The sequence below is a fragment of the Danio rerio genome, chromosome 6 (assembly GCF_049306965.1).
Source record: "Danio rerio strain Tuebingen ecotype United States chromosome 6, GRCz12tu, whole genome shotgun sequence".
NCBI classification, from domain to species: Eukaryota; Metazoa; Chordata; class Actinopteri; order Cypriniformes; family Danionidae; genus Danio; species Danio rerio.
The window spans coordinates 32,494,627-32,522,500 of NC_133181.1; the positions used below are offsets into that span (position 1 = coordinate 32,494,627).

Sequence of the window (27,874 nt, forward strand, 5' to 3'; positions counted from 1 at the left end):
CGGTTATAAATGTATTGTTCATTGTTTGTTTCCGTTAGTAAATACATTAGCTTTACTACTACAGCCTTATTGTAAAAAAATTGTAAACACACGTCACGTTACAGTAATGTTAGGACGTTCATTGGTATTTTTCCACAAAACACAGAATAATAGCCACTTCAACACAGTCTAGGATTTTTTAAACTCCTCTTTAAACACACTTTAGCATTTATTCAAAGACATAAAAAATAAGATATTTTTTAATTGTAAGACATTTCTTTCTGGATTATTCTGTATAGTGGGACATGTTTTTTGTTATTTGTTTGTTCATCAAACAAAAGTTAAAAATGACTAATTTAAAGTTCAACATGTTAGTCTTTGCAATGTGATTTTATATTACTTTTTAAATCACACATATCTTGTGTGTATTAGTTTGAAGTAATTAATATAATTTACTTTTGTCTAGGGCTGGTTTATTAATCTAAAAGTAATCGAAATTGACATTCAGAACCTACATATAATCAATCTAATTTTTCCAGGTCATTTTTTTTTTTGTTTTTTTTTTTACCGCATGTTGAGTCACTTGACCCTGCTCTGTTAAGCCTTGATTTTTACTTCTGCGGTCATTATTTTGTTTTTAAAAGTGCAAGTTATTTATTTTCGAATTTTTTTATAGGCAATGTTTGTTTTAAGTGCAATCATTCAGCTTTCATATTCAATAAATAGTAACAGATAGTGAGTGTGTCCTTCAGTTATTTTAAAATCAAGTAATGCACCCTTCATTCAAAAATATCTCACTTGTCATATATGACCATATTTACTGTACAAAACCTGTCAGTGAACTTTGAGGGCAAAAAAATTTAAGTTCATTAACCGTAATCGAGTTAAAATGTTTAATTAATCAAGATTTTGATTTTAGGCCAAATCGTCCAGCCCTATTTTTATTTTTCCATACTTAATGCTTTATTGTTTAGGTATTGTCTGATCAGTTGTATGTGTTTTTATATGTGATTTTGGCATTGTATGAATTTCTGTATTCACTAAGTTCTTTTCTAAAAAAAAAAAAAAAAGATCCTTGTAGTTATTTTACATAGTTATAAAAATACTTAGAGAGACTTTTGAATTTCTTTTTTATTTAAAAAACAGTCAATTAGGAACCATAAACTAACGTTAACCCTTTAACTACACCACAGAGAGAAAAAAAGGTTGGATTGCATTTCTTAAATTCTAATGTCCCAAGTTAACACATTCATTGCATTTTTTTCAACACAGCCCATAATTTCTAGAAAATCAACCTCTACCACATGGTTAATATGTCAGTTTATGGTAAAAATACCAGACCTAATACATATAGAATCTATATAGAATCCTATACTATAAAAAATCTAAAAATATAAAGTGTAAGACCAATTTATTAAAAAAAAAAAAATCTAAATAAAACATGTTTGAACACTAAATCATCTTTTATTTTTTTAAGTATGTCATAAAATATTTCCGATTCTCATTTACAATTTTTTTTTTTTCAAAGTCAAATGTGGTAGTGCAACAGAATTATGTTTGATTTTCTTGTAAAACAACAATGCTGTAAACAATTATTTAAAACAGTCATTCTTTAAATGACTTTAACAGTAAAAACATGGTCAACCTTTTGGTAGAGAAAGCAGTTAAAGGGTTATGGGAACATTACATATTTGCTTGACACATACTGTTAATAGCTGTCAATTTTGCATTATTGCAAGTCCATGCTATTGTTAATTAATATTACTCAGTACATGTATAATAATTAAATAACTACAAACATGGACACTGCAGACATCAATAATAACGTATTTCCTTCACTGTTATCAGTGTTTGTTGTTCGAATTTTGTTGCATTTCTTTTCTTCAACTTTAATTGTCTCGTGTATTAGTGGTTCTCTGATAACATGTTAATTAACAGACTGTATGGCGCCACTCAGAGAAATGAATATCTCCCTGTTGATGTGTGTGGCCTTGTTTGTTTTTCCTCCAACCTGAGCTTGTCTGTGTGTATGGAGCCATCTGCTGTACAGCGGGAGGTGCGCCTGTGGATTTCATATGAAATAATCAATATGACCACTAAGTATTGTATTGTGTGTAGCACATCAGATTATTTTATTTATTTTAATTTAATTATATTATTTTTTTGAAAGGGTTAATTTTTGCTTATGTACTCCAATATACTCAGTAAACACACCTTTATCAACCCCAGATCTAAATATGTGTTATATTATTCATTTTTATTAATGGTTATAGTGCTATTGTGTAAAATTGATACAGCATATAACATTTAGCATGTGACATTTTGAGCATATGAACATTACAAGCACAAAAATGCATGTAGCCTGCAGTTTCACAATTGACATATTCATTAATACAGAATTTATTTAGGTTAAATTAGAATTTAGAATTATGTATGATTATAAAAATTAAATATATAATATTTCTTAATCATATATATATATATATATATATATATATATATATATATATATATATATATATATATATATTTCTCTAAAGATATGCATACAGTACTTTAATTTAACAAGGACTCATTAAACATCAAATACGATAGTGAAGATATAAATAAATTCCTATTAATGTCCATTCATTGGTGGCATGCTTTCAAAAGCCTCAGGCAAGCTTTGCTTTTCCATGCATTGCCTCCTTGTCCTCCTCCCTCTTTTTCACCCACAGCCTCATAAGAAACAGGACAGGGGACATTAAAAGGTGCAGTCAACAGGAAACGACACATTCACTACTGTCCAATCCCAATGCAGAAGTGCCTCTCTCATCACTGTCCACACACTCTTCAGACCCTGAAGCGTCCGTTCATTTAATTGGACAATGAAAACGACATGTAGATTCACTGCACTAATGATAGCAGGATTGAGGATGATAATCTTTGCTTATATTTAATTAGAAACCGCTTAAATAAAATAAAACTCTATATTATAAAGCATATTATTTGACTCCAGATTCAACACATACTCTACTGTATAACCTACAATGAGTTCAATTTGAGTTTCATTTTTATTTCCATATGTGGCTTTTTACTGTGTAGATTGTGTCAAAGCAACTTAACATATAAAGAATAGAGGATAAAACGCCAAAACAGTCCAAATTGTGGAACATTCCAGCAATTTAGATATGAGAGTAGTGTAGAATGCTGTCATAGTTAAAGGAGAAAGTGCAAAAATCACTTTTATAAGGGGTTTTAAACAGTTGTGTGAATATAGCCAGCCTCTAGTGGTACAAATTTTTTATTTAAAAATTTTGTCATCATATTTTATATAAACAGTCTGCAGGAACACTTCGATTGACATTCTCTCTTTGTACATGTCATCAGAGGGGGCTATGCTGATGCATATACAGTGCACCTGAAAAGTATTCATAGCTCCTCTCTTTTCCCACACTTTTTTGTTTTGTTAGAGCCTTATTCCAAAATGGATTAAATTAATTTATTTCCTCAAAATTCTACACACAATACCCCATGATGACAATGTGAAAAAAGATTTTTTGAAATTGTTGCATATTTGTTAAAAATAAAAAAGCTGAAAAATCACATGTACATAAGTATTCACAGCCGTGAAACTCTAAATTGAGCTCAGGTACGTTCTGTTACCACTGATCATTCTTGAGATGTTTCAGCAGCTTAATTTGAGTTAATCTGTGGTAAATTCAGTTGATTGGACATGATTTGAAAAGGCATACACCTGCCTATAAAAGGTCTCAGGGTTGACAGTACGTCAAAGCACAAACCAAGCATGAAGACAAAGGAATTGTCTATAGACCTCCGAAACAGGATTGTCTCGAGGGACAAGGCTGGGGAAGGTTCCAGAAAATTTTCTGCTGCTTTGAAAGTTCTAGTAAGCACAGTGGCCTCCAGCATCTGTAAGTGGAAGATGTTTGGAACCACCAGGACACTTGATAGAGCTGGCCGGCTATCTAAGCTGAGTGATCGAGGGAGAAGGGCCTTAGTCAGGCAGGTGATCAATAACCCGACGTTCACTCTGTCTAAGTTCCAGCGTTTTTCTGTGGAGAGAGAACCTTACAGAAGAACAACTATCTGTGCAGCAATCCACCAATCAGGACTGTATGGTAGAGTGGTCAGACGAAAGCCACTCCTCGCCTGGAATTTGCCAAAATGCATCTGAAGGACTCTTAGATTACCAGGCGTTACGTTTGGAGAAAACCAGGCACCGCTCATCACTAGGCTAATACCTTCCAACCTGATAGAGGTTGAGAGGTAGTGCAAAGCGGAATGGGCAAAAATTCCCAAAGACAGGTGTGCCAAGCTTGTGGCATCATATTCAAAAGTACTTGAGGCTGTATTTACTGCCAAAGGTGCTTCAACAAAGTATTGAGCAAAGGCTATGAATACTTATGTACATGTGAGTTTTCAGGTTTTTTACTTTTAATAAATTTGCTACAATTTCAAAAAATCTTTTTTTCACATTGTCATTATGGGGTGATGTGTGTAGAATTTGGAGGAGATAAATTAATTTAATTAATTTTGGAATAAGGCTATAACATAAAAAATGTGGAAAAAGTGAAGCACTATGAATACTTTCCGGATGCACTGTATGTTTGTAGCTCCCCCTCTTTTGAAAAGTTGTCTGGAAGCACAATCTTATTTGAATTTAAAGCAACAGTCACCAAAATGGCACAGTTTTAATAAAAGCCTAAAAGAGGCAGATTTATTAGGAAATAAAACATTATTTGTTGGCTATGTTGAGCTGAAACTGCACATACACACTCTTGGGACATCAGAGATTTATTTTACATCTTGTAAAAATGAGCAAATAGGGGGTCCCCTTTAAGTAAGGTTTTATGGTAACTCTTATGGGCTCAAATGCACAACCACTGTCCAACTTTGAGCAGTGAAAGGCTCACATTAAATGGCACAGGACGGTGTAAAAGATCCTCAGTACAAATGGAGATTAGTTATGGATAACAGTTGTAAAATAAGGTCAGCTCCACCATTGTATGCGCTGAAAACACCACATCGGCCCGTTCGCCCTCCCTCACGCTAAGCGTCTAATAGAGATTGCGGTTTATCCGCTGTGACCCCTCACTTCATGACCCGTGTTAATGCTTGAAAAAGCGAATCAGGCTACAAAAAGCCTCATGAATCTCAAACGTAGGGTTAGGTGCAAAGTCTAGCGTAGAGCGTCCGGACGCTGATGTTGAAATCAAGAATGGAGCATTGATTATTCATGCCTGCAGAAGAGGCTGTGTGCTGTCATGTGCAGTGCCCATTGGAGCTCATTAATTGGCGAGCGAGAGCGGGGGGATGAGAGCGGCTGAGGCAGAAAGAGAGAGAGAGGCTGGCAGAAGAGTGGAAAAGGACCAGATTTACGACCACGGCGTGTCCTCTCATCGCTCTTCGTCCTGCGTTCTCCCTCATTTCACCTGGCGTCCACCTGCCGGTCTGCTCCAGAGACTTTCTCAGTTGGAAAAGGATGACCGCCTATTGCAACAACCATGATCACTGCTGCGGCACTTACATGGACTGTCGGACCAGGGTGACCGAGGTGGCCAACTGCAACCATCCCAGAATGCAACAGAGGGTCGGACACGTGCACGGTACGCCGACCCAGACGCCAAGGCAATTGCATCCGCAGTTCCATCACCACTTCCACCATCACCTCCACCAGCAGCAGCCTCCAGTACCGTCATCCCACCTGTCTCAGCCCACTCTGCTCAACCTCCAGCAGACTCCAGTGGAGACTCTCAGGGCTCCGCAGTACAGCTCATGCACCCTTCCGGCCTCCACCAAGAGCAGAGGGAAGTTCACCAACCTACGGGACAGCGTGAAAAAGAGCCCCACTAAAAGCACAGCTAAAGTCCGAGCTTCTTCCAGTGCCTTGTGGCTTGCCAATTCTTGGGGCACGTTTTCATTGGAAAAGGTATGTGGGAAATATATGTCTTAGTAAGAGATGGGAGGAAGCTGGGGCTTGTGTTTGGTGGTTCGGCTCTCAGCTAATGTTGCGTATTACTTTTTTTAGTAGGTGAATATTTGTAAGTAGAAGTAGGCGTATTTGTAAGATTTATTGTTGACCATGCAGGCCCTAAAAGTGTGTTGTTGCATGTGTCAGGGGATGTACTGTACATCACATCCATGTGTTATGTTTGGAAATTAATGGACAGGCAAAATAATTGTTTTTGCTCTCTTTTTTTTGTCAAATAAATACAACTTTGGTGAGCAAAAGAGACTTTTTTTTTATGAAACATTACCAAACAACCAATGCCAGACTGTATTTTGTAGTTAAATTGAATATCACTTTAGAGTTATTTTGACTATGAAAATATCATGGAACACTTTATTAAAGTTGAGTATTAATTGTTAGTTGAGTATTAATGGAAGTTAAGTATTAAGTTGATTATTAATTTCTTGAATGTGTTTTTTTTTTTACATACAGACCACAAACTGCAAATATTTGATTGCAATTTAAGCTAGTACATTTAAGAAGCTGTCAAAAATGAGATTAATTTAAGAGTTCAGATGCAAAGACCTTTTGAGTGCCATCTGGAATTTTCAGCGTCTTATGTTTATGTTCAGTTATTTCATGTTAAAAGTGATGAAAATAACCTATTGTTTGGCATAAAAGTGAAATTACTGAATCAAGACATATAGGAACCTGGAAAAATGCTATTATTTGAATAACATTTCAGATGGCACTGCATCTGAACTCTTCATTTGTACAAATGCTAAATAGTAACTTGCTTAAAATACTGCACACACTTTTATCACCGATACGATCTGTATCATAGTAAAATGAGTGCACTATATAATTAAAATGCCTTTTTAAAAATGTTAAAATATTACGCAGTATTAAAAATGATTCATATTCTGGGATGTTATTCATTTGAGACATTGCTGGCAGCATAACTCTAAACCAGTCTCCCTGATCAATGCTAATGATTGATTCTAATTTTAACTCTGAAATCACAGGCCATGACTACTGTACCAACTCCATAACAGCACGCAGTGTAAATAGAGTCTTATATAAGTTACACCACTCATTTTAGACTCGCAGGACAGCATGCTGTGATGTAAAACGTGGTTAAATTGCTGTTGACTCTGAAATATTAAAACACAGTACTCTAGCTCATACCATATAGTCTCAAGTCTCTGCCATAACCCTGAGTGTGAGGCTTGGTGAAATGGAAGCCTCTTCTAATTAGCAGTTGTAGTGATGTGTGTGTGTGTGTTTCTGATGGGTGAACTGGACTGTTGTAACTGTATATCCGTCTCCTCTGGCTGTGTGTTTGGTGCTTGGACAAGCGGCCGTGGATCAGATGGCTTTTGTTTGGGAACGCTGACACAGACTGAGGGCCAGTTATAGCGGATGTCTCCTCACTGACAGCATGGCAAAGCTCACTCCTGCTCCTGTAGAGCGTGAATCTGCTGAACTCCCAGAGATATATCTGCTTGCGTCAGATCCTGTCCCACAACAGCGTGCAAGTCCACATAGTTCTGGCTCTATACTGAATATACATTCAATATGACTGATTTGATTTGAGTTTTTTTTTTTTTTTTTGACTATGAAAATATTGTGAAAAACTTTAAGTAGACTAATATTTGAAGATGATTATTCATTTGCATGTTGTCAGTAAAGCCGGTTCTAGTAAACCTATAGGATGTGCTTTTAGATGGAGGTAACCGTAGTACAGTGACAAGCCATGCAAAATCGTGTTCAACATCGAAGTCGATCGGACAATAATGAAATCGAGATAATCATTCTTTGACAGCTGTTTTGGCCTGTTTTCGCTGAGTGGTACAGTATGGGTCGGTATGGCTCACCTTTATCAGGCTTGGGTTTCCACTGCTAAAAGGGTACCAATGGTCAGAAAGTTTTAGACAACGTCATTCTCGCTCAAGGAAATATCAAAGTAAAGATGTACGGGTTGTTTACATATTATATGAGAAGCACTTCTCACAAAACAAATGCTTTATAGACATATATACTTGTGTATAAATGTTAACCTTATTATGAACAGGATTTGATTATAACTGCAGATCAATGATGCGAAATAGCTTGCTGTAATGTCTGCAATTATATAAAATAAATTGCAGTCTCTGATATGTTACCAATTATAGAAGAACTACACAAAACAGACATTTAGTCTTTATTTGGGTTCAAAAACAATATACAACATATAGCCCAGAGTCAGTGCAAACCTCTCATCTGATCTTTAATCTTTACCAGCACATGTAAGCTCTGATAGAAAGAAATTCCGTCATTCTGAGTTCATAACAGTCCAAAAGGTGATGACAATAGTTAAACATGGCAGTTTGTTCATATTTGCTGAAAAAAATCATTTGCTCCTTTGTTTTTTCTGGCTTCTCCTTTGTTTTTGTGCGTCAGTTTCACATTTGTTCATTTCTGACAGGATCGAGTGAAGCACTTGAATAAACACACGCACTTTATTATCATGAGCTCAAGAAGTTTGTTATTTCAAATATAGATGCACAGCAACCACAAGCATGAAAGCGAAATTGTTTGCGCTGTAGACAGCCCTCTAAAAAACTATGGGGCATAAAGTAGAATTTGCTCTTCTTCTTGGCTTTAAGTTCTTGTTGACCATGGCTTGTTATTATATGTATATATTATTATGGTGTAATGTCTCGCTGGCGACGCAGTGGAGCAATAGGTAGTGCTGTCGCCTCACAGCAGGAAAGTCGCTGGTTCGAGCCTCGGCTGGGTCAGTTGGTGTTTCTTTGTGGAGTTTGCATGTTCTCCCTGCGTTCGCATGGGTTTCCTCCGAGTACACCGGTTTCCCCCACAGTCCAAAGACATGCGGTACAGGTGAATTGGGTAGGCTAAATTGTCCATAGTGTATGAGTGTGAATTAGTGTGTGTGAATGTTTCCCAGAGATGGGTTCCGGCTGGAAGGGCATCCGCTGTGTAAAAACGTGCTGGATAAGTTGGTGGTTCATTCCACTGTGGTCACCTGTGGTAAGCTGAAAAGAAAATGAATGAATGAATGAATAATGTCTTGGCTGTGTATTTAAAACATGGCGGTTCCTTTGTTTTCATTCTGGCTTGTCCGTGAGCGATTGACGTATCTAATTGCCTATTATAAACCAATAGCGTTCAGCTGTGCGTCTAGCTCCGCCTTTTGGTACCCTTTTGTTGTGCTAGGTACCCTTTGCAAAGGGTACCCAAAAAGTAATGGAAACGGCCATAAAATCATACCGAACTAACACTCGGTGGAAACGGGCCATTTGTTTGTCTTCTCAGTGAATTATCTGTTTAGTATATGCTGCTGCATCTGAAAGCATGTGAAAATACTACATTTAATAGTATATTTTTATTTCAAACTCACTTCAAAACTTCAGTCGAGTGTTTAAAATAAATCTTATGATTCAGTAGTTGTATGTTGAATCAGTGAAAGCAGGTAAAAATGCAGTATGTATGATTGACTACTTTGACCTAGGTATTGTATAAAATTTAAACTTTATTGGACAGGTTTTTTTTTTTTTCGCCCAGCCCCTCTGATGATGAATAAAGTGGCAGTCACACTCAGTTGACTTCCATTTATAAGCATGTGAATGCTGAGGTTTATTTATTCATTTTATCAGTGTCACATCGTCTTGTTTTACCCCCTTTTTGGCAGCATTTTCCATCAGAATTTCGCATGCAAACTTTAGTACGATTGTGGCTTAAAACAACCACAGGTTGCCAGATTGACAACGGCAACAGCAGCGGTCCTGCTGGCTGGTACAGGCCCTATAACAACATTTCGTAGGTGTCAAAAGCGGTAGCTGGGGGGATGTGTCGCAGAGTACAGTAAAGAGCAGAGGGTAGAGGGGGTTCTGGTGGGCCCCTAACAGTATCTCTGGGGGCCCCAAAACTGCCTGGGTCTTTAGAGTCATTCTTACTTTTCCCCATGTAGCGGTGCCTGAACATCGAGCTTTACAAATGTAACCTGCTAAGCTTATGTTAACTTTTGTAATATTTATATTATTTGCTAATTAAAAGCCACCTTATGCAGGTTTTTATAACCAGATTTTTAAAAAGAATTTGTATCTCATTTAGGACGCTGCTACTGTTCGGAAGTCACATTTTTGTCTGCGCCTGCATACATTGAGGTTTACGCTGTGTTTTCCACCAAGGCAACCCAGGCTGCCCAAAAAAATTGGGTAAACTGACGGTGGGTTACACAGACCAAAACAGACAGATACACATTATACACATTTTTAAAGGAGAATAACTGACTTTAACGTTGTTTTTCAGTTCACTTAGCATGTTTCTTAAATATCTACAAACATATTATGGTATTTTTATGCATTAGAAGGGTGAAAACTTTAAAGAGACTTTAGGTCTGTTTATTCAGCAACTGCTATGGGTGTTACCTGGGTATTGTGCTTGTGAGATTTGAAGTTTCTGCACTCGAATGCCCTCTGACCTTAGGAGGAGATTTCACAGAAATGTTCCCTCCCTGACAAAACGCCCATGACAATCACAGCTTTGCTTAATCACATTCGCAATTTCATTTCATCTAATCGCCTAGCCCTGACTAGAAGGTTAACATTTTCCATACGTAATTCTAGCTAAACATCGACTAGCTGTTTATATTAACTTAAATCCAACTGACAGTTGATGCATTGGTACAGTATCTGAAGTGTATTTAAATAAAATGGACGTCTTTTAGTTGAATTCATTTCCCACTTAGTTCATTGTTTTATAATGTTATAACTCCTGGCCTGTTTTTGTATTATTTCTCATTAATACCCGGTTTCACTCCAACTCCAGATTACAAGAGGTGAAATGGATTGCAAAAGCATTTTGTGATGATTTTATTATAGGAGCTTAGTAGTGTCAAAGAGAAGAGAAGGGAGGAGTTTTCTGGACAAAAAAGGCTTATAGTCCACAACATTTGAATTGTCATTGGGTATGAAGTTGCTTAATTTCCTTATACTTGCATTAACTACTATAGTCACGTTTTTAATTAAATGATTTATTGTGGAGTTGCTTGGTTTAGTTGAAGGCTTGGATTTGTATTTATTTTTTCTTTATTTGCTATTTATTGATTATAATTCTTTGCATGAAATGCTTAGTAAGGAAATGAATGGGACATAGATATTGTATCCATTATTTAAGAATTCATTGCCTCAAATTTTAGGTATATGCACTTTTTTGGTTTATTAAGTTTAGTTCATTAAATTGTATACACAAGTGGGAGAATAGTAGTACCGCAATTTAACTAAAAAAGGGAACCAATTAGAAAGTAATAGATGCTAAGGATGCACAAACTACTAAAATGTTTTTACTTTTGAGCTGAATTAGTTCTGAAGGGCCGGAATCATTGACTGAAACAATGATGTTTAACAGTAGTGAAATGTGTTAGACTTTTGTGGACTCCACAGATAGGTTGACTCAAATTCTTGATTTTAATTGATACTGATATACAGATTTCATGATTTTTCTTTTAGTCTCTGCTGTTTTCTGTTGATGCATGAAATAAACTTCAATAAACATTAAGAGGGTCTGCTATCCAATAATTACAATATGCTTTGTGCTGTTGTTTCTTTAAATACAAGCCAGTCTAAAAATACTACATTTATTCTAGTAAATGTTGTGATATAATTGACAAAATGTCAAATTGTTGCTCCTTTATACAATAACAAGTCAATGGTTATAATCACATTAGAATCACATTAGGCACATTTGAACTGATTATCCTTTCCTCTTTTTTACTATAAATTATATCAATAATGTATGAACATGTTAAGAGATATACTATCAGTGTTTCAGCTATGGAAATGTATTAATACAATGTCAGAAGTGCTATTTGGTGTTAATGTATATCAGATCTATTAATATTTTTATTATTTATTGTGTGTTTGAATGCAAACAATTAGGACAAAACTTCAGAAATTTAAAATTATAGTTTTATACAAATAGGTTTTACTTTTGATTACTAAATAAACCTAAAGTAAACTAAAAGGAAAAATAATCAACCCGAATAATTAAGTTTCAGTTTTCAGCCAAGTTAATCTTGAATTTATGGTTTTGCCTCAGAATTTTCTTTTTGGTGTCTGAAATTTTTACTTGTGGACATAATATCTGTATTTTTTATTGTATTGTTTTACATGAAAGCTGTGGAAAAGTGTTACTTGTGGTTTGCTCTTTGTATTTGTAAAGATTTGTTTGAAAGGAAACATCCATCTTTTTTTATTTATTTATTTAATCTTATTTTGCAAACAACTATATTGCCAAGTTTTTTCTTGATTATTGTATTCCTAAGTTCAGATGCAGTGTAGTCTGTCTGAAGTCTTTCATACTTGTACAAAATCTGCAGAAATAAACATGCCAACCTCACGGAAACTCACAAACTGACATCTTGACACTTCATTTCACATTTAAAAGAAAGAGCTCATTCCTTACACTTCAGGGTGCTGATTGCTGGACTGGAACATTTTTTTTAAATATGTAACTCTGTTGAATCTTAAAACATTGTCTTTATTTTTCACAATTAAGAAATGTTTGTCCTTGAGTCACAACATAACTTCACACATTTCTGACATGTACACTGGTGGAGATTCTGTCACTGTTTACTCCTTTAATGCTTCTTTGCTAATACTAATGTATACAGAATAAGATAAATAATACATTATTGAGTGTGAACATTGTAGTGTATTGAGTGTTTTGTGATTTATTTAATTATAATTTATTTAATTAATTCTTTCATAACTTTTGTGCTTTACTGAAAACAAAAATAAACATGCATGCATAAATAGAAATAAATTAAATGAGAACAAATCATGTAAATAAATCATGATAAATCTTTTATTATAAACTCTTCTTTTAACCCTCTGGTGCTGCTCAAATATTTTCCAGTTATAATGTATATTATTTCATATTTTTGTCTGACTTAATTAATCAAAGACCTGAAAATAAAATGTTCAACTTAAACTATTGTTAATCTTTAGTGCTTTGTAGTCTCTGATCTGCTGTAAGTTTTGTCTTCCTTTTGAAGACATAAATATAGATTATTTTTTATAGATAATAAATAAGAATATGGTTTTATAATATGTAGTTTTATGTAGAATTAAATGAATTTTTCTACTCTGATCAACAAATTTTTTTCCCCCGATAAAAATCAAATAATTTTTTACATCAAATAAAACTATATTTGTTTATTGTTTGTTTGTGTTCACAAAATCTAGACCAGAGATGCCCAAAGTAGGGCCTGAAGGCCAAAGGTAGCCCATTGTAACCTTTAATTTGGCCCACCACCTTTCCACCTGAGAGGAGAGTGAGACTGATGGAGAGAGTTGGGTCAAATGCCTTTAACACAGAGATTGTCGTTTCTAATTTGACGTAATTAATAATCTAATTAACTTCTTTGTGTTTTTTTTTTTTTTTTTGCTGAGCTAAAAAAGCCCCTGAAATTAAATGTTTCATTTAAATGTTGTGAATGAATCTGATTTGTAAATACTGTCACTCAAGGACTATGCAGAAGACATCAGTGAGCAAATCAAGCCAACAACTAGTGTAATTGCTTTGATTCACTTTAATAACGTTTATTATAAAATGTAAAAATATATGTGTATGATACTGTATTAGTAAATATAAAGCCGTGTTTTCTAGTCATGTTTATACAGTATTAAATAAATTAGCAAATTAGTCATAGAAACTATATTTACATTTAGCCTACAAGCCTCAATCAAGTTTGGTTTTTGGCCCTTCATAAGAAAAAGTTTAGGCACCCCTGAACTAGACCAATCTTCAGACCATTATGTAAAAAATACATAAATTAATTAGTTAAATAAGAATGAAAAGCACCAGAGTAATAAAGCATATTTATAAGATATACATTTATTGTTCATCAATGAATAGATGATTTTGAAATCTTTATTGTTTACAGAGACTTTGGTACAAAAAGTACAAATGTAAAAAATCATAATTAATCAATAAATTACAATTATTTATAAATTAATAGATTACAAAATTATAATTTATATGAAAATTTCTGCGAATATTGCTAATATATACATTCTAATCTATTTTCATTATTTCCCCTTTCTATTGGTCTTTAGTCTGTTTTAAAAAATCTGTATGAATTATATACAGTCAAGCCAAAACTATTCATAACCCAGGGGTATGAATAATTTTGGACTTTTCATAATTTATAAGTCAAAATATAAAGTATTGGATCACAATTGTAATTTTAAAATCAATATTAAAAAAGTAATATAATAAATGTATCAATATTTGTAGTCTGTTATTGTATACATTTTTGTATTGTAAATTTTGCTTTCATGAAAGGTTGTGATGTATTTCATATGCTGATTATTGTTTGTGTACATTCATATATGCGTACATTTACATATGTGCATTTTTCAAACAAATTCGTAAAACCATCAGTGCTTCTGTGTGTCGTCTGTCCTGACCTTTGACCTCCACTGTCATTGTTTAGCAGGCAGATGTCATTCCTCCTCCCTCCGCTCCCATAATCCCTGTGATCCCAATCTCACCCGTCCCGGCCGAGACCACTGCCATCATTCCTGCACCCGCGTCACAGGTCTTTTCTGTTTTTTCCATCATGTTTTCACTCCACCCACCTCAGCGATGCTCCTCTTGACTTAGAGAGATTACGGAGAGAAAGCCACACTATATCACTATATCTCTGATGCGCACTTGTACCTCAAAAGCAATTGTGCAAGTGAAGCGTGTGATACATGTTTGCCGAAGGATTAAGTTTGCGCTGGTTTGTTATGCCACTCTATTGCATATTCTGCAGTATGTTATGCTGTGTATGGACACAGGCTGTGCTGTTAATCTCTTATAAATGCCAGAGTAATACTGTATCAGCATGCCAAGAGTAAGTGATGCTTTTTATTGGATCTTTTTTCCCATTAAATGTGATTGTTTCGTGTTGTTTTCAGTAGATTATGAGCTTAAAGCAGTGTGTGGAGTTATTGATTTATGTTAGTGTAATTGGTAATGAATGGTTTTGTTTTGTTTTGTTTGCAGGCAAGTCCAGCACCGGTGGTGGTGAACACAGAAAGCCTTGACTCCTCACCATATGTAAGTTTATTTGGAAATTATGCTCTTTTCATGTGCTGCACTTTGCGAGGAGAGTTACATTATTCCAGTTAATGGAATATTAATTGCCGGTCAATAAGATCATTTTCATATCACATATAAAGCAAATTGTAATGAGGAATATTGAAGATTAACACTTTGTGTTTAACATCAGTGTAAAAAAAAAAAAAAAAATATATATATATATATATATATATATATATATATATATATATATATATATATATTGACCTTGACCAGCTGGTTGAGATATGTTTTTGTAATGGGTGTACACTCAAAAAATCATTTTGGCTGCTTGTTCAGACTGCTTATTAGAAATGAGCTGAAATAACACAATTTTTAAGCTTTCCTTTGGGACAACTTAATTGTTTTATGTTCAATCCACTGAAATTTGCAAAAACAACCAAGGTAACCTAATTTATTTGTATTGGGACAACATGAAGGAACTGTGTGGAACCAAACATTTTTTGCAGTGAATAAAAAATAAAACAAAAAGGATTCGAGTTAGTAGTATTAGTTGTGTTTGACTCCTATTTTGACAATTAATGCAGAAAAAAAATGTTCATTTTTATTTAAATTCTTTAAAATTACATTTGCTTTTTGATTCAAAGATGAAATTTTATCATCATCATTACTTTGGCCTGCAGTGTCACGCGGTCCTTATACTATGTACATAGTACTATACTATGGAATATTTCCTATTAATATTAATGTTAAAAACAGTTATGCTGCTTATTATTTTTTTTAGAAAACTCTAATAATATCTTGTGCATGTTATATGTTAGGATGCTTTTAAGCTACTTTTACTTCATTGGAATACATTTTTTAAAGATTCAAAAATAACAATATGGTAATATTGCTTTTGACAGAAAAAAAGAAAGTAGAGCTGTGCATAATTCTTTTTTTTTCTTTTTTTAACCAAACTACAGTTATGAATACAAATTAAAAGACCACTTTAGTGTATCTTTATTTACATGAATATATTACTTTTAGTTTTGTTCTATTTTAACATTTTGATAACATTTCTTCCTAATTTCAAGTAAATATAATGTCCTTTTCATTTTTTATAAAAAAATGACAGTTGGTCATAATAACAAATATTTGCAGTTGTTGGCATTGCAAATCTGTGTAATTCTTCCAGATATTGCTTTTCTAAAGTGATTGTTCATCCCCCCCCCCAAATAGTTCTGTAATTTTCTCATCCTCACTTTTTCTTTTGTTAAACACAAAAGCTGATATTTTGAAGATATATATATATATATATATATATATATATATATATATATATATATATATATATATATATATATATATATATATATATATATAATTTATATATAATTAAATATAATGTATAATTATATATAGATATAATATAAAGACATGTACAGTGTTTGTTATTTTAAAGTGGACTGACAGTCAATATATAAGCTTTTTCATTTGTCATGTTCATTTTCAGTTTAATTTACATTTTTGTTGCTGATTTATATTTTACTATCTCATTTTATGCCTTAATTATTGTACATAAATAATAAATTAGTAAGTAAATAGGCCTAAATAAACAATTATTTAAATATTTTAACAGCGAAACTGAGAAACGGCCTGGCACATGGTCTAAACAGCTCTTAAGTTAAATGCTACTTCATCAAAAGCATAAAAATAAAATGACCTATGCCTCAAGCAGATCACTAAACTTATATTAAAAATAATTTTGCTGCAGGACGTAAATTAAGTCCTGCAAGTTTATTTGAAAAAATATCGTTTCAGTTCAGTTTCCCTGCACTTTTTAGGATATCCTTTATCTTTATTTCTTTGTCTTGTATTTCATCGTTTCATTATTTTAGATGTTGGGAGATTCTTCCTCCTCCAGTGGCTTTAACTGTTGTTGACATTTATCAGGGTCCCATGACACTCCTCCAGCCCTATTCTTCTCTCAATCTCAGCAGCGTCCCATAATCCTATACATCCAGTGCCAGAAAGCCTGCTGATCTGACTTCTGTCATCCTTCATCAGACACTCCATCTGAAGACTATAGAGCTATCTCAATGAGCTCTAGCTAAAGTCTATGAAGAGATGACCATGAGACTGACCTCATTAAATATTTACATTATCAGTGCTGAACTCATTCACTCCATCTCCTACTCTCTTAAAGGGATAGTTCACCCAGAAAAAATCGAAATGGACTGACCATTCATTTAACTTTAACTTGTTCCTTGCCTGTTTAAAACACAAAAAAAAAGGAATTGTGAGAAACTGATTGTTAATAGCTATGTTTACATTCAAAAATGCTAATTAGACTTATGCACAAAACTGAAATATCACATAAAATGTTTGTGAATAAAACACCATTTCCAGTCATAAAGAACAAAATAGTCTCTTCCTGGTAAACTGGTGGAAAATATCAAAAAGCTAAATAAATTATGCTTAAGATACATTTAAATTTAAAAAAATAATTGTGCTTTAGAAGACTAAGATGAATGCAATTAATCTTTGGGAGAACAGCCACTCAAAGAAACAGTTGCTCTGAGAGGTAATAATAATAACCCACTTTCATAATGAACTTAAGGCATTTTCGAGTGACAAAACCACATTTCAGGTGTTTTTCCAATGTGTTCGGTCTTCAACAGACCCATTTTATTTATCACATCATCTGTTAAAGCAAAATAGCCTTAAACTTGTGCATACTGGAATTTATTTGATTAATGTATAATCATATTCACATTTTTTTTTCTTATTAGACTAAAAAGTTTAAGCTACTCAGTTTTCTTATGCACATTTTTAAAATCTATGTGCATCTTGACATTTCCATTATGCAATTTTCAATAGAAGCTATATTCCAAAATGTACATAAAAATGGAGGATGGAAACAGCTCTTGATATCTGTAATGGGGAAAAAATACAAATGAAAACAGTGACTAGCGATCACCGGCATCCTCTTTTATGCTCTCAAATTGCAAATAATGTAGGTTTGGAACAAGTAAAAGTGAGTAAATTTTGAGTAAATCGTCATTTCTTGCTGAACTATCTCTTTAATAGTACATATCTCAAAAGCTTTCTCAATTTTTGACTTTTTATATTTAGGTTGAATTTCAATAGAAAAATGTACAAAAAAAATTAAGTCTTAAAAAATTAGTGAGCCTTATTACTGAATGTGTTTAAAGCATGCACGCGTCCTTAATAAATAATACAAGAGAAAATACACCATTTCAGAAAAAGAAGTCAAAACATACATTTAAAGGGACATTGTTATAATTTTGATAAATGTGTCCTATTTAATGTATTTATTAATGGTTTTTGAATAATAATATAAAAACACTCCTGAAAAGCTCAGGATTTTCTCTGCATTGTGGGATCAAGCCTTTTTGACACTGGGTCTACTGGTAGTACGAATTGGTTTTACAGTATTCATGCATGTGCTTTCGGATTACGTTTTTCTTTTAAGCAATACAGAGTAAAAAGCAGAGTATTGATGTTGAATAACTCCTTGTGCATGTACTTTACATCTCTTCCTTGTATAACATGTCTATTGTATGTTTTACAAGTGTTTACAATAAACCACATTACTTAAAACATAACCCAGACAGGTTTAGGGGAAAAACACAAATAATCATCATAAAAAAAATCTAATCAAACACCCATTCACATTTCACACCTTTAGACTACCAAAGCTTCTTCAATGTCTCAATATCAGTCTTATTTGTTTTATTTTGGCTAGAATAAAAGCAGTTTTTATTTTTTTTTATTAAACATTTTAAGGTTAAAATTATTAGCCCATTTTATTTTTTGATAGTCTACAGAATAAACCATCATTATACATTAACTTGTCTAATTACCCAAACCACTCTAGTTAACCTAATTAACCTAGTTAAGCCTTTAAATGCCACTTTAAGCTGTATACAGTAGAAGTGTATTGAAAAATATCAAGTAAAATATTATTTACTGTCATCATGGCAAAGATAAAATAAATCAGTTATTAGAAATGAGTCAATTAAACTATTATATTATAATTGTTTAGAAATGTGTTGAAATAAATCTTCTCTCTGTTAAACAGAAATTAGGGGAAAAAAAGAAACGGGGTCTAATAATTAAATGGGTTTAATAATTCTGATTGCAACTGTAAAGCTCCAAAATTTATTGCGATACACAATATTATTGTCATTTAACACTATTTTAACACTCAAATAGCATCATAATGCAAGTACACTCTTTCAAAGAACACATATTTCATTTTCTTAAGAATATATCATTTATATTCTTATTATTCTATTATATTTTATCATTTAGAGTATATTCATTTAAACAATTTGATAATTAGACATTAAAATCAGAATGTAAACAACACACACACACACACACAAACACACACACACACACACACACACACACACACACACACACACACACACACACACACACACACACACACACACACACACACACACACACACACACACACACACACTGTCTATATATCTATCTATCTATCTATCTATCTATATATATATATATATATATATATATATATATATATATATATATATATATATATATATATATATATATATATATATATATAGTTCCCCTTCGGGGGGAACTTCAGCACTATAAGTGGATTTGATTGTTAAAATCCACGTATGGGAGATTCGGTTCAGAAGCTACTCGTCTGAAAGAGTATTGAACGGGCCAATTAAGAATGAATTGGCAGCGCAAGCCTGCGCAGGTGAGCGGCATAAGCAATCAACTGAGTATATAAGCTCACCTGGCGCCAGCAGACGCTATCCTTTTCGCTTCAGAGACTTTTCTGATCGAGCTTCATGAGGGTTCCTCCTGCTGTCTACAGCCACTTCGAGCGAACGAGTGTCTCCCGGTCCAGAGCGAGTCCACGCAGCGGCAGATGGTCGAGCTGGGTTTCTCCCTTGCCTGGCGTCCCTTTGGGTCCGGTCCTCCAGAGCGGTGCGTATTGTTGCAAAGCATCCTAAAAGAGCAACACAGTCGTGCAGCACGTCCTTTTCAGGACGGCGCTCCGACTGTGCGTTTCTGGTTGCGGGGGTTTCCTGGCTCCGGATGATGGGCACGATCACTGCATTACATGTTTGGGGGTCCAGCATGTTAATGTGGTGCTCGGGGGCGGTTCATGTCGTCACTACGATGCCATGACCGTCGCGCAGTTGAGATCGCGGCAAACTCTCGTGAGAGAGCAAGCCGCCCCAGTCGCCTCCTGTTCTGCAGCGGGCGCTCGGGCAGATCTGAGGGTTCCAGCGAGAGATAATCCGCCGCCTAAGGGCTCGCGGACCTCTCGCTCCTCCAAGCGCTCCATCCAAGCTTCGGGCGCTGGGAGTGATCCGTCTAATCAGATGGTAGCTCTCACGCTCGCTGTCACCGGAGATCAGATGTCCTCCGCGGCATCGGAGGGTGGGCTTTCATTGTCCGACGATGATCCGGACCCGCTCGCCCCCTTCGGGCTGGTGAGCGCTGTCAAAACGGATACTGAAACGGACGTGTTAGCCGTGCTTTCCCGGGCTGCTTCGGCCGTGGGTTGGAGATGGTTTATCCCCCAGCTCCGCGGCCGGACCGACTAGAGGGGCGTTCCCTTCTTCCCGGCGACGCACAGTAGGCTCGCGCGGTCTTAAAGAGCACCTTTTTCTGCTCGTGCTGCGTGTCCCTCCACCCTCACCACTCTTGGTGGTGGAGCAGCCAGGGGGTATGTGGCGATTCCTCAGGTTGAGTGTGCTATGGTGGTTAATCCGCACAGTGCCTCTTCTTGGCGGGGTCTGCTTTGTCTCCCATCCAAAGCCTGTGAGTTTTCGGCTCCCTCGGAGCTAGAGCTTACAAAGCTACGGACCAGGCTGCATCCGCCTTGCATGCGATAGCCACCGTCCAGCGCTACCAAGCGCAGGCGCTGGCTGAGCTGCACGAGGGTGGGTCCAACCCAGGCTTATGAGCTTCGCACCGCAGCCGACTAAGCTCTTCGGACTACTAAGTCCGCTGCGTGTGCTCTGGGGAGGACGATGTCCACACTAGTGGTCCAGAAGCCCCACCTCTAACAAAACTTGGTGATATGCGCGAAGTTGACAAAGTCCGCTTTCTTGACTCGCCCATATCCCAAGCTAGTCGGCGACACAGTCTGCGAATTCACCCAGGAATTCGAGGCAGTGAGAGAGCAGTCCGATGGGTGATGTCTAATCGGCGGCCCCGTAAGCCCGCTCCGCCCGCCGTGCCATCCATACCTGCTCCTCGCCGAAGGCGCCCGCCTACGAGAGCTGCACCGCCCCCGCACTCGCCTCTGGCGAAGCGAGCGCGTCGAGCACCTCGGAAGCAGGCCACTCCCCCTGCCCGGGACGCCGCTAAGTCTGGCAACGGACCGCGAAGCGTCCCTGGGACAGGTCATCTGGAGAGGAGGGAACTTGCTCTTTCCCCGCTGGAGGGCGGGGTGCCATTTCCAACGGCACTTTTTACTGCCATGAAATGAAAGGGCACTTTTCCACTTCTCCAGAGGTGACAGCCCGAAACCTGCCAGTTTGAGCTCAGCTCTCTAGCTCGTAGGTTCGGTGCACTCCGCCAGTGGCTCACGGGCACTGCAGGCCCTGCCAGCCTGGGACGCGCCGCCTCTCAGCTCGCAGGGTCTGCATGCTCCGCCAGCGGCTCACGGGCGCTGGGGGGACGGTCTCCCTTCTCCCAGCCCCCAAGCCCCCCCTCCGGAGTCAGGGTGCGGAGCCAGAGCGAATCGCTCTCCTCCAGCTCTTCTGTGGGACCCTCGCGCTCCCCGGATCAGCACACCCGCTCCTCGCTGCCCCTCCGCGGGTACGTCAACGATTGCTGCGATGACGTCATTAGCGAGGGCTCTGCCTGCCTGGTTAGCGCGGGCCAGCCCCTCGCGGTGGCTCATACGCACGATCAGACTCGGCTACGAACTACAGTTCTCCAAACGGCCTCCCAGGTTTACGGGCGTGTATTTCACCAGGGTCTATCCCCTGTCCGCCCTTGTCTTGCGAGAGGAGATTGCTGCCCTCCTGGCGAAAGGTGCAATCGAGCCGGTACCTCCAGCCGAGATGGAGAGCGGGTTTTACAGCCCGTACTTCATCGTACCCAAAAAGAGCGGTGGGTCACGGCCAATCCTAGATCTGCGCGTTTTGAATCGCTGCCTTCACAAGCTGCCGTTCAGAATGCTTACGCAGAGGCGCATCCTCCGATGCGTTCGTCCTCAGGATTGGTTTGCAGCCATAGACCTGAAGGACGCGTATTTTCATGTCTCCATTCTTCCACGCCACCGTCAGTTTCTGCGGTTTGCGTTCGAAGGTCGAGCATGGCAGTACAAGGTCCTCCCCTTCGGGCTCTCTCTGTCTCCGCGGGTCTTCACCAAACTCGCGGAGGGTGCCCTAGCGCCTCTGCGGCTTGCGGGCATCCGCGTACTCAATTATCTCGACGACTGGCTGATTTTAGCCCACTCTCGGGAGCAATTGACTGCGCACAGAGACGAGGTGCTCCGGCATCTCCGCCTATTGGGGTTGCAGGTCAACTGGGAAAAGAGCAAACTCGCCCCGGTGCAGAGGATCTCTTTTCTCGGGATGGAGCTGGACTCGGTCACCATGGTAGCGCGCCTCTCCGGAGAGCGCGCTCGCCTGCTGCTGAACTGTCTGAGGGAGCTCGACAGCAAGTTAGTGGTCCCACTGAAATATTTTCAGAGGCTCCTGGGGCATATGGCTTCCGCTGCGGCCGTCACACCGCTCGGATTGCTCCATATGAGACCACTTCAGCACTGGCTTCAAGATCGAGTTCCGAGACGCGCATGGCATGCGGGCACACACCGAGTCTCTGTTACTGCGCTGTGTCGCCGCACCCTCAGCCCCTGGAACGACCCCTCGTTCCTGCAGGCCGGTGTGCCTCTGGGACAGGCGTCCAGTCATGTTGTTGTTTCGACAGATGCTTCCAGCACAGGCTGGGGAGCCGTGTGTCGCGGGCATGCAGCTGCGGGCCTGTGGGTAGGTGCCCAGCTGCATTGGCACATCAATCGCCTAGAGCTGTTGGCAGTGTTCCTTGCTCTCCGCCGTTTTTCTCCGGTGCTGGGGCAGCAACACGTGCTGGTCAGGACGGACAGTACGGCGGCGGCAGCGTATATCAACCGCATGGGGGGTATGCGCTCTCGCCGCATGTCTCAGCTCGCCCGCCGTCTGCTCCTCTGGAGTCACCCGCGGCTGAAGTCGCTGCGCGCCATTCACATCCCAGGTATGCTCAACCGTGCAGCCGATGTGCTCTCACGGCAGCAGATTCACTCTGGGGAATGGAGACTCCACCCCGAGTCTGTCCAGCTGATATGGGCGCGATTCGGGGAGGCCCAGATCGATCTGTTTGCTTCCCCCGAGAACGCTCATTGCCAGTTGTTTATTCCCTGACCGAGGGCTCTCTCGGCACGGATGCACTGGCCCACAGCTGGCCTCGGGGCATACGCAAGTATGCGTTTCCCCCAGTGAGCCTGATCGCGCAGTTAATGTGCAAGGTCAGGGAGGACGAGGAGCAGGTTTTGTTAGTTGCGCCCCTCTGGCCCAACCGAACCTGGATATCAGAGCTCTCCCTCCTCGCGACGGCCCTCCCTTGGCAGATCCCTTTGAGAGAGGACCTACTTTCTCAGGGACAAGGCACCGTCTGGCACCCTCGTCCCGATCTCTGGAACCTCCACGTGTGGTCCATAGACGCGAGGAAGACTTAGGTAACCTGCCGCCCGCGGTGGTTGATACCATCACTCAGGCTAGAGCCCCCTCCACGAGGCGCGCCTACGCCCTGAAGTGGAGTCTATTCACTGAGTGGTGTGTCTCTCGCAGAGAAGACCCCCGATCTTGCCAGATCAGTGTTGTGCTCTCTTTCCTTCAAGAGAAGCTGGACAGCAGGCTGTCGCCCTCCACTCTCAAGGTTTACGTTGCTGCCATCTCCGCTCACCATGACGCGGTGGCTGGCAGCACCGTGGGAAAGCATAACCTCATCATCCGGTTCCTCAGAGGCGCTAGGCGAATTAATCCAACTCGCCCCCCTCTCACGCCCTCTTGGGATCTCGCCCTCGTTCTTACGAGCCTGCGATTGATCCCTTCGAGCCACTCGATACAGTATCTTTAAGATTTCTGTCCCTGAAGACAGCTCTGCTGGTCGCGTTGGCCTCCATTAAGAGGGTCGGGGACCTGGAGGCATTTTCGGTCAGTGACTCGTGCCTGGAATTCGGGCCGGGATTTTCTCACGTTATTCTGAGACCCCGCCCGGGTTATGTGCCCAAAGTTCCTACCACTCCTTTTAGAGATCAGGTAGTAACCCTGCAAGCGCTGCCCCCGGAGGAGGCAGACCCAGCCCTGTCTTTACTTTGTCCAGTTCGCGCTCTGCGCATTTATGTGGACCGTACTCAGAACTTTAGATCTTCTGAGCAGCTCTTTGTCTGTTATGGCGGACGGCAGCAGGGAAGTGCCGTGTCTAAACAACGTTTATCCCACTGGATTGTGGAGGCCATTTCTTGTGCTTATTTGAGCAGAGGCCAGCCGCGCCCCCCAGGAGTGCATGCGCACTCCACTCGGAGCGTTGCATCCTCTTGGGCGTGTGCGCGTGGCGCCTCTTTAGCAGACATTTGTAGAGCTGCGGGCTGGGCGACACCCAACACATTTGCAAGATTTTATAATCTGCGAGTGGAGCCGGTTTCCTCAAGGGTGTTAGGTACCTTTGGTGATTGAGGAAACAACCCGGTAGGTGTTGTACACGCTTGCGGTGCCCTTTTTTTCCCTAACACGGAGAGATGTGCACCCTCCTGTCTGTCAGTAAAGTTCCCCATTCGGTGAGCCCTGCAGATTCCTCCGAGGCCCCCAGCACTGACTCAGCGGAGGAGTCACTTGCTGGCCCATTACGTAGTAGGTCTGCCCGCTGGTCAGCCCGCGTTTTGGGTATAGGTGCCTGCTATGGCCGATCCCCGCTGGTGATCCCCATATGCTTTTCCGCCACGGTTAAGTTCCCCCCCTGGGCGGACCCGTGCTTTCCCTATCTGCTAACCACCTTCTTATGCGCACTCCCCCTTTTCAGGGTTAGTCCATATGTAATTCCATTTGTTTCCCCCTATTGGGTGCGGATGGTCTCCGCAGCGTCCTCCCTACTGGGATGGCACGCTTCCCAACGTACTGTCGTGTATTCCTAGAATTATCTAGACGCTAGCGACTCCCAAAAAAGATACCTATTCCGTAAAACTTCTTTTGAAGTAGGATAAGTTAGGGCCATGGGCACGTTGGAGGACCACGCCTCTCGTGATCTGGGTGCGTCACGCTTGCCTGACCGCTCTCTCATGGTGGGTGTTGGTAAGGTGCAGTCATTATGGCGCTTTCAATGGGCTCCCATACGTGGATTTTAACAATCAAATCCACTTATAGTGCTGAAGTTCCCCCCGAAGGGGAACGTTCGAGGTTACTAAAGTAACCCTTCGTTCCCCGAGGAGGGGAACGGAAGCACTATACTCCGTCGCCATAATGACTGTCCCTTAGCTGTTAAAAGTCTCTTCAGCTTAAAAAGGATAGCGTCTGCTGGCGCCAGGTGAGCTTATATACTCAGTTGATTGCTTATGCCGCTCACCTGCGCAGGCTTGCGCTGCCAATTCATTCTTAATTGGCCCGTTCAATACTCTTTCAGACGAGTAGCTTCTGAACCGAATCTCCCATACGTGGATTTTAACAATCAAATCCACTTATAGTGCTTCCGTTCCCCTCCTCGGGGAACGAAGGGTTACTTTAGTAACCTCGAACGTTTAGGATAGATATATATATATATTTATATCCTAAACAAATGAAAAAAAAAACTGCTAACTAAAAAGGAAAAAAGTAACAGTCATCCGGCACCCACTTCAGTATACATATACTATAGTAATTTATATTAAGTACTAAAATGTTTCTTTAATCATACTGACACTGACACCTATAATAGAGATAGAGAGCTGTGTTATCAGCTAAAATGTGGCTAGTAATGTTTTTTATCCATGGGCGATATATATTGCATCACCAGGAAAGATTGAGAACATGTCCTTATGTTGTACATTAAGTCGATTTATTGATTATCATGACAGGCCTACTCAATATCTTCAAAAACACTTCCCAGATATCACAAAATTGAGCATAAATAATCCATTTTCTTTTTTAGTAGACAAAGCATGAATGTCTTCATACAAATGAAATATACATAATCCAGGACATAAAGGAATTGGAATGGAAATAAATTGAGAAATACATGAAGTCCTTTACACCCAATTTTTTTGTGTGTACATCTCTTCCTGTTTTGATTGTTCATTATCTTCTGCACATACACTGTGGTAGTAGTCGGATATTGATCGTGTAAATGCTTGCTTTGGCTCTAATCCCTGTGGCTGGTTGTTTTGTGACCATACATTCTGAACACAGTTTAGCTGTGCTGAAAACCAGTACCTCTAATGCCTCATAAATAAATAAAAAACACTGAGAAACTAGAGATTATGAATAGAATGAACTAGTCAGTATGTACAGTGGTTATGTCAAATTGAAAAGGCCTCTTTGGATATTGTATGTCCAGTACATTTAAGCATTAGCCTGGTGTGACGCTGAGAGCTGGTGGCGTGATTGGAGTATTATGCTTTATTGGATGGTGCCAGTATTGACGTGTGTGTTTTTAAAGCCCAGCCCCAACACCACTGATGTCACAAACAGATGTTTTCAGCTGCAGTTACAGAAAGAGAGAGCGGAATATGTTTGCTTCAGTATTTAAGGTCTTTAAATATCATTTAGAAGCTTTAAGCAGAGTCTGCAGAACCACACAAACATGTAAACAGATGTGTTGATGGTGGTTTTTGGTCATATTAAGCACTCCTGTGTTTATTCATTTGGATTTAAAGAATTTAGTCCAGTTTCTAGCAGTTTTCTCTTCTGAAATTAATTGCAAATTTCCACATTATTATTTATATTAATGCCACTGGGTTTTAGTATGACTAAAGCATTTTTTTTCTACCTTGTTTTTTGTAAAAATGACTGAGATGGCAAATCAAATCAAAGAAGATGACACTCATAATTTCAAATGTACTTTTTAATTTTGAACGATGCACAATTGACGGCTAAATTATAAGCCCTCCTGTGTTCATTTCCCAAGTGTTGTTTTTTTTTTTATGTCTGTACTTATGAGTGTTCTGCTGTATTGTAATTCTGTTTGGTATTTGAGTCTGTCTGTGAGTCTAAAAACAAAGTTGATGAACCAGTTTGAAATCTGTTCAAAGATAGTAGAAAGGCCTCTCATGTGTTGAATCATGAATTTATACCATTGAAGTCGAACCGTCAATTTAGAGTCCCAAGTTTAAATAAAGTGAAATTTAAAAAATCATCTGTACATTAGGCTGTCTTGGAGCTGAATGTTTTTTTTTTTTATCTTTGTCTCTTTGTAAGGAGTATTTATCATGCTGTTATGCAAGAAAATTGAGTTGCAAGTCAGACACTAAAGTATTGTATTATTTTGAACATCACATGTGAAATATTTAAAAATATATATTATTTTACAACAGGGCTAATACATTTGCCTTCAATTGAATATACAGTAGCAGTGTTTCTCAAAGTGGGTGTCAGGACAGGGGTTATTTCCCAAATCAAATAAATTTGATTAAACTATTAGAATTACCATATTTTATCCATAACCTACAGATGATAAAAAAACACTAGTTTTTAATAGTAAAAAGCAACAGCATGAAAATGAAAAGCCACCAGCCTTTAAATAGATTTTTTTCATTAGATTAACTTGTTTACATTAGATTAACAGCACAGCCATAGCATCAGCAGATTGATACAT

At 38.8% G+C, this 27,874-nt stretch overlaps 1 protein-coding gene across 47 annotated transcripts in view; it reads left to right on the forward strand.

Annotated features, from left to right (window-relative positions):
* dlg1a (discs large MAGUK scaffold protein 1a) overlaps positions 1–27,874 on the forward strand; it is a 220,569-nt gene that overhangs the window by 122,450 nt on the left and 70,245 nt on the right. For 25 of the 47 annotated variants that reach the window (XR_012407166.1, XM_005165898.6, XM_073952477.1 and 22 more), the window contains one exon: positions 14,993–15,046. Coding sequence is in view for 43 of the 47 variants with exons in the window: in XM_005165898.6 (XP_005165955.2) it covers positions 14,993–15,046 (54 nt within the window). In the remaining 4 variants the exon portion in view is untranslated. 47 annotated transcript variants of the gene reach the window in all.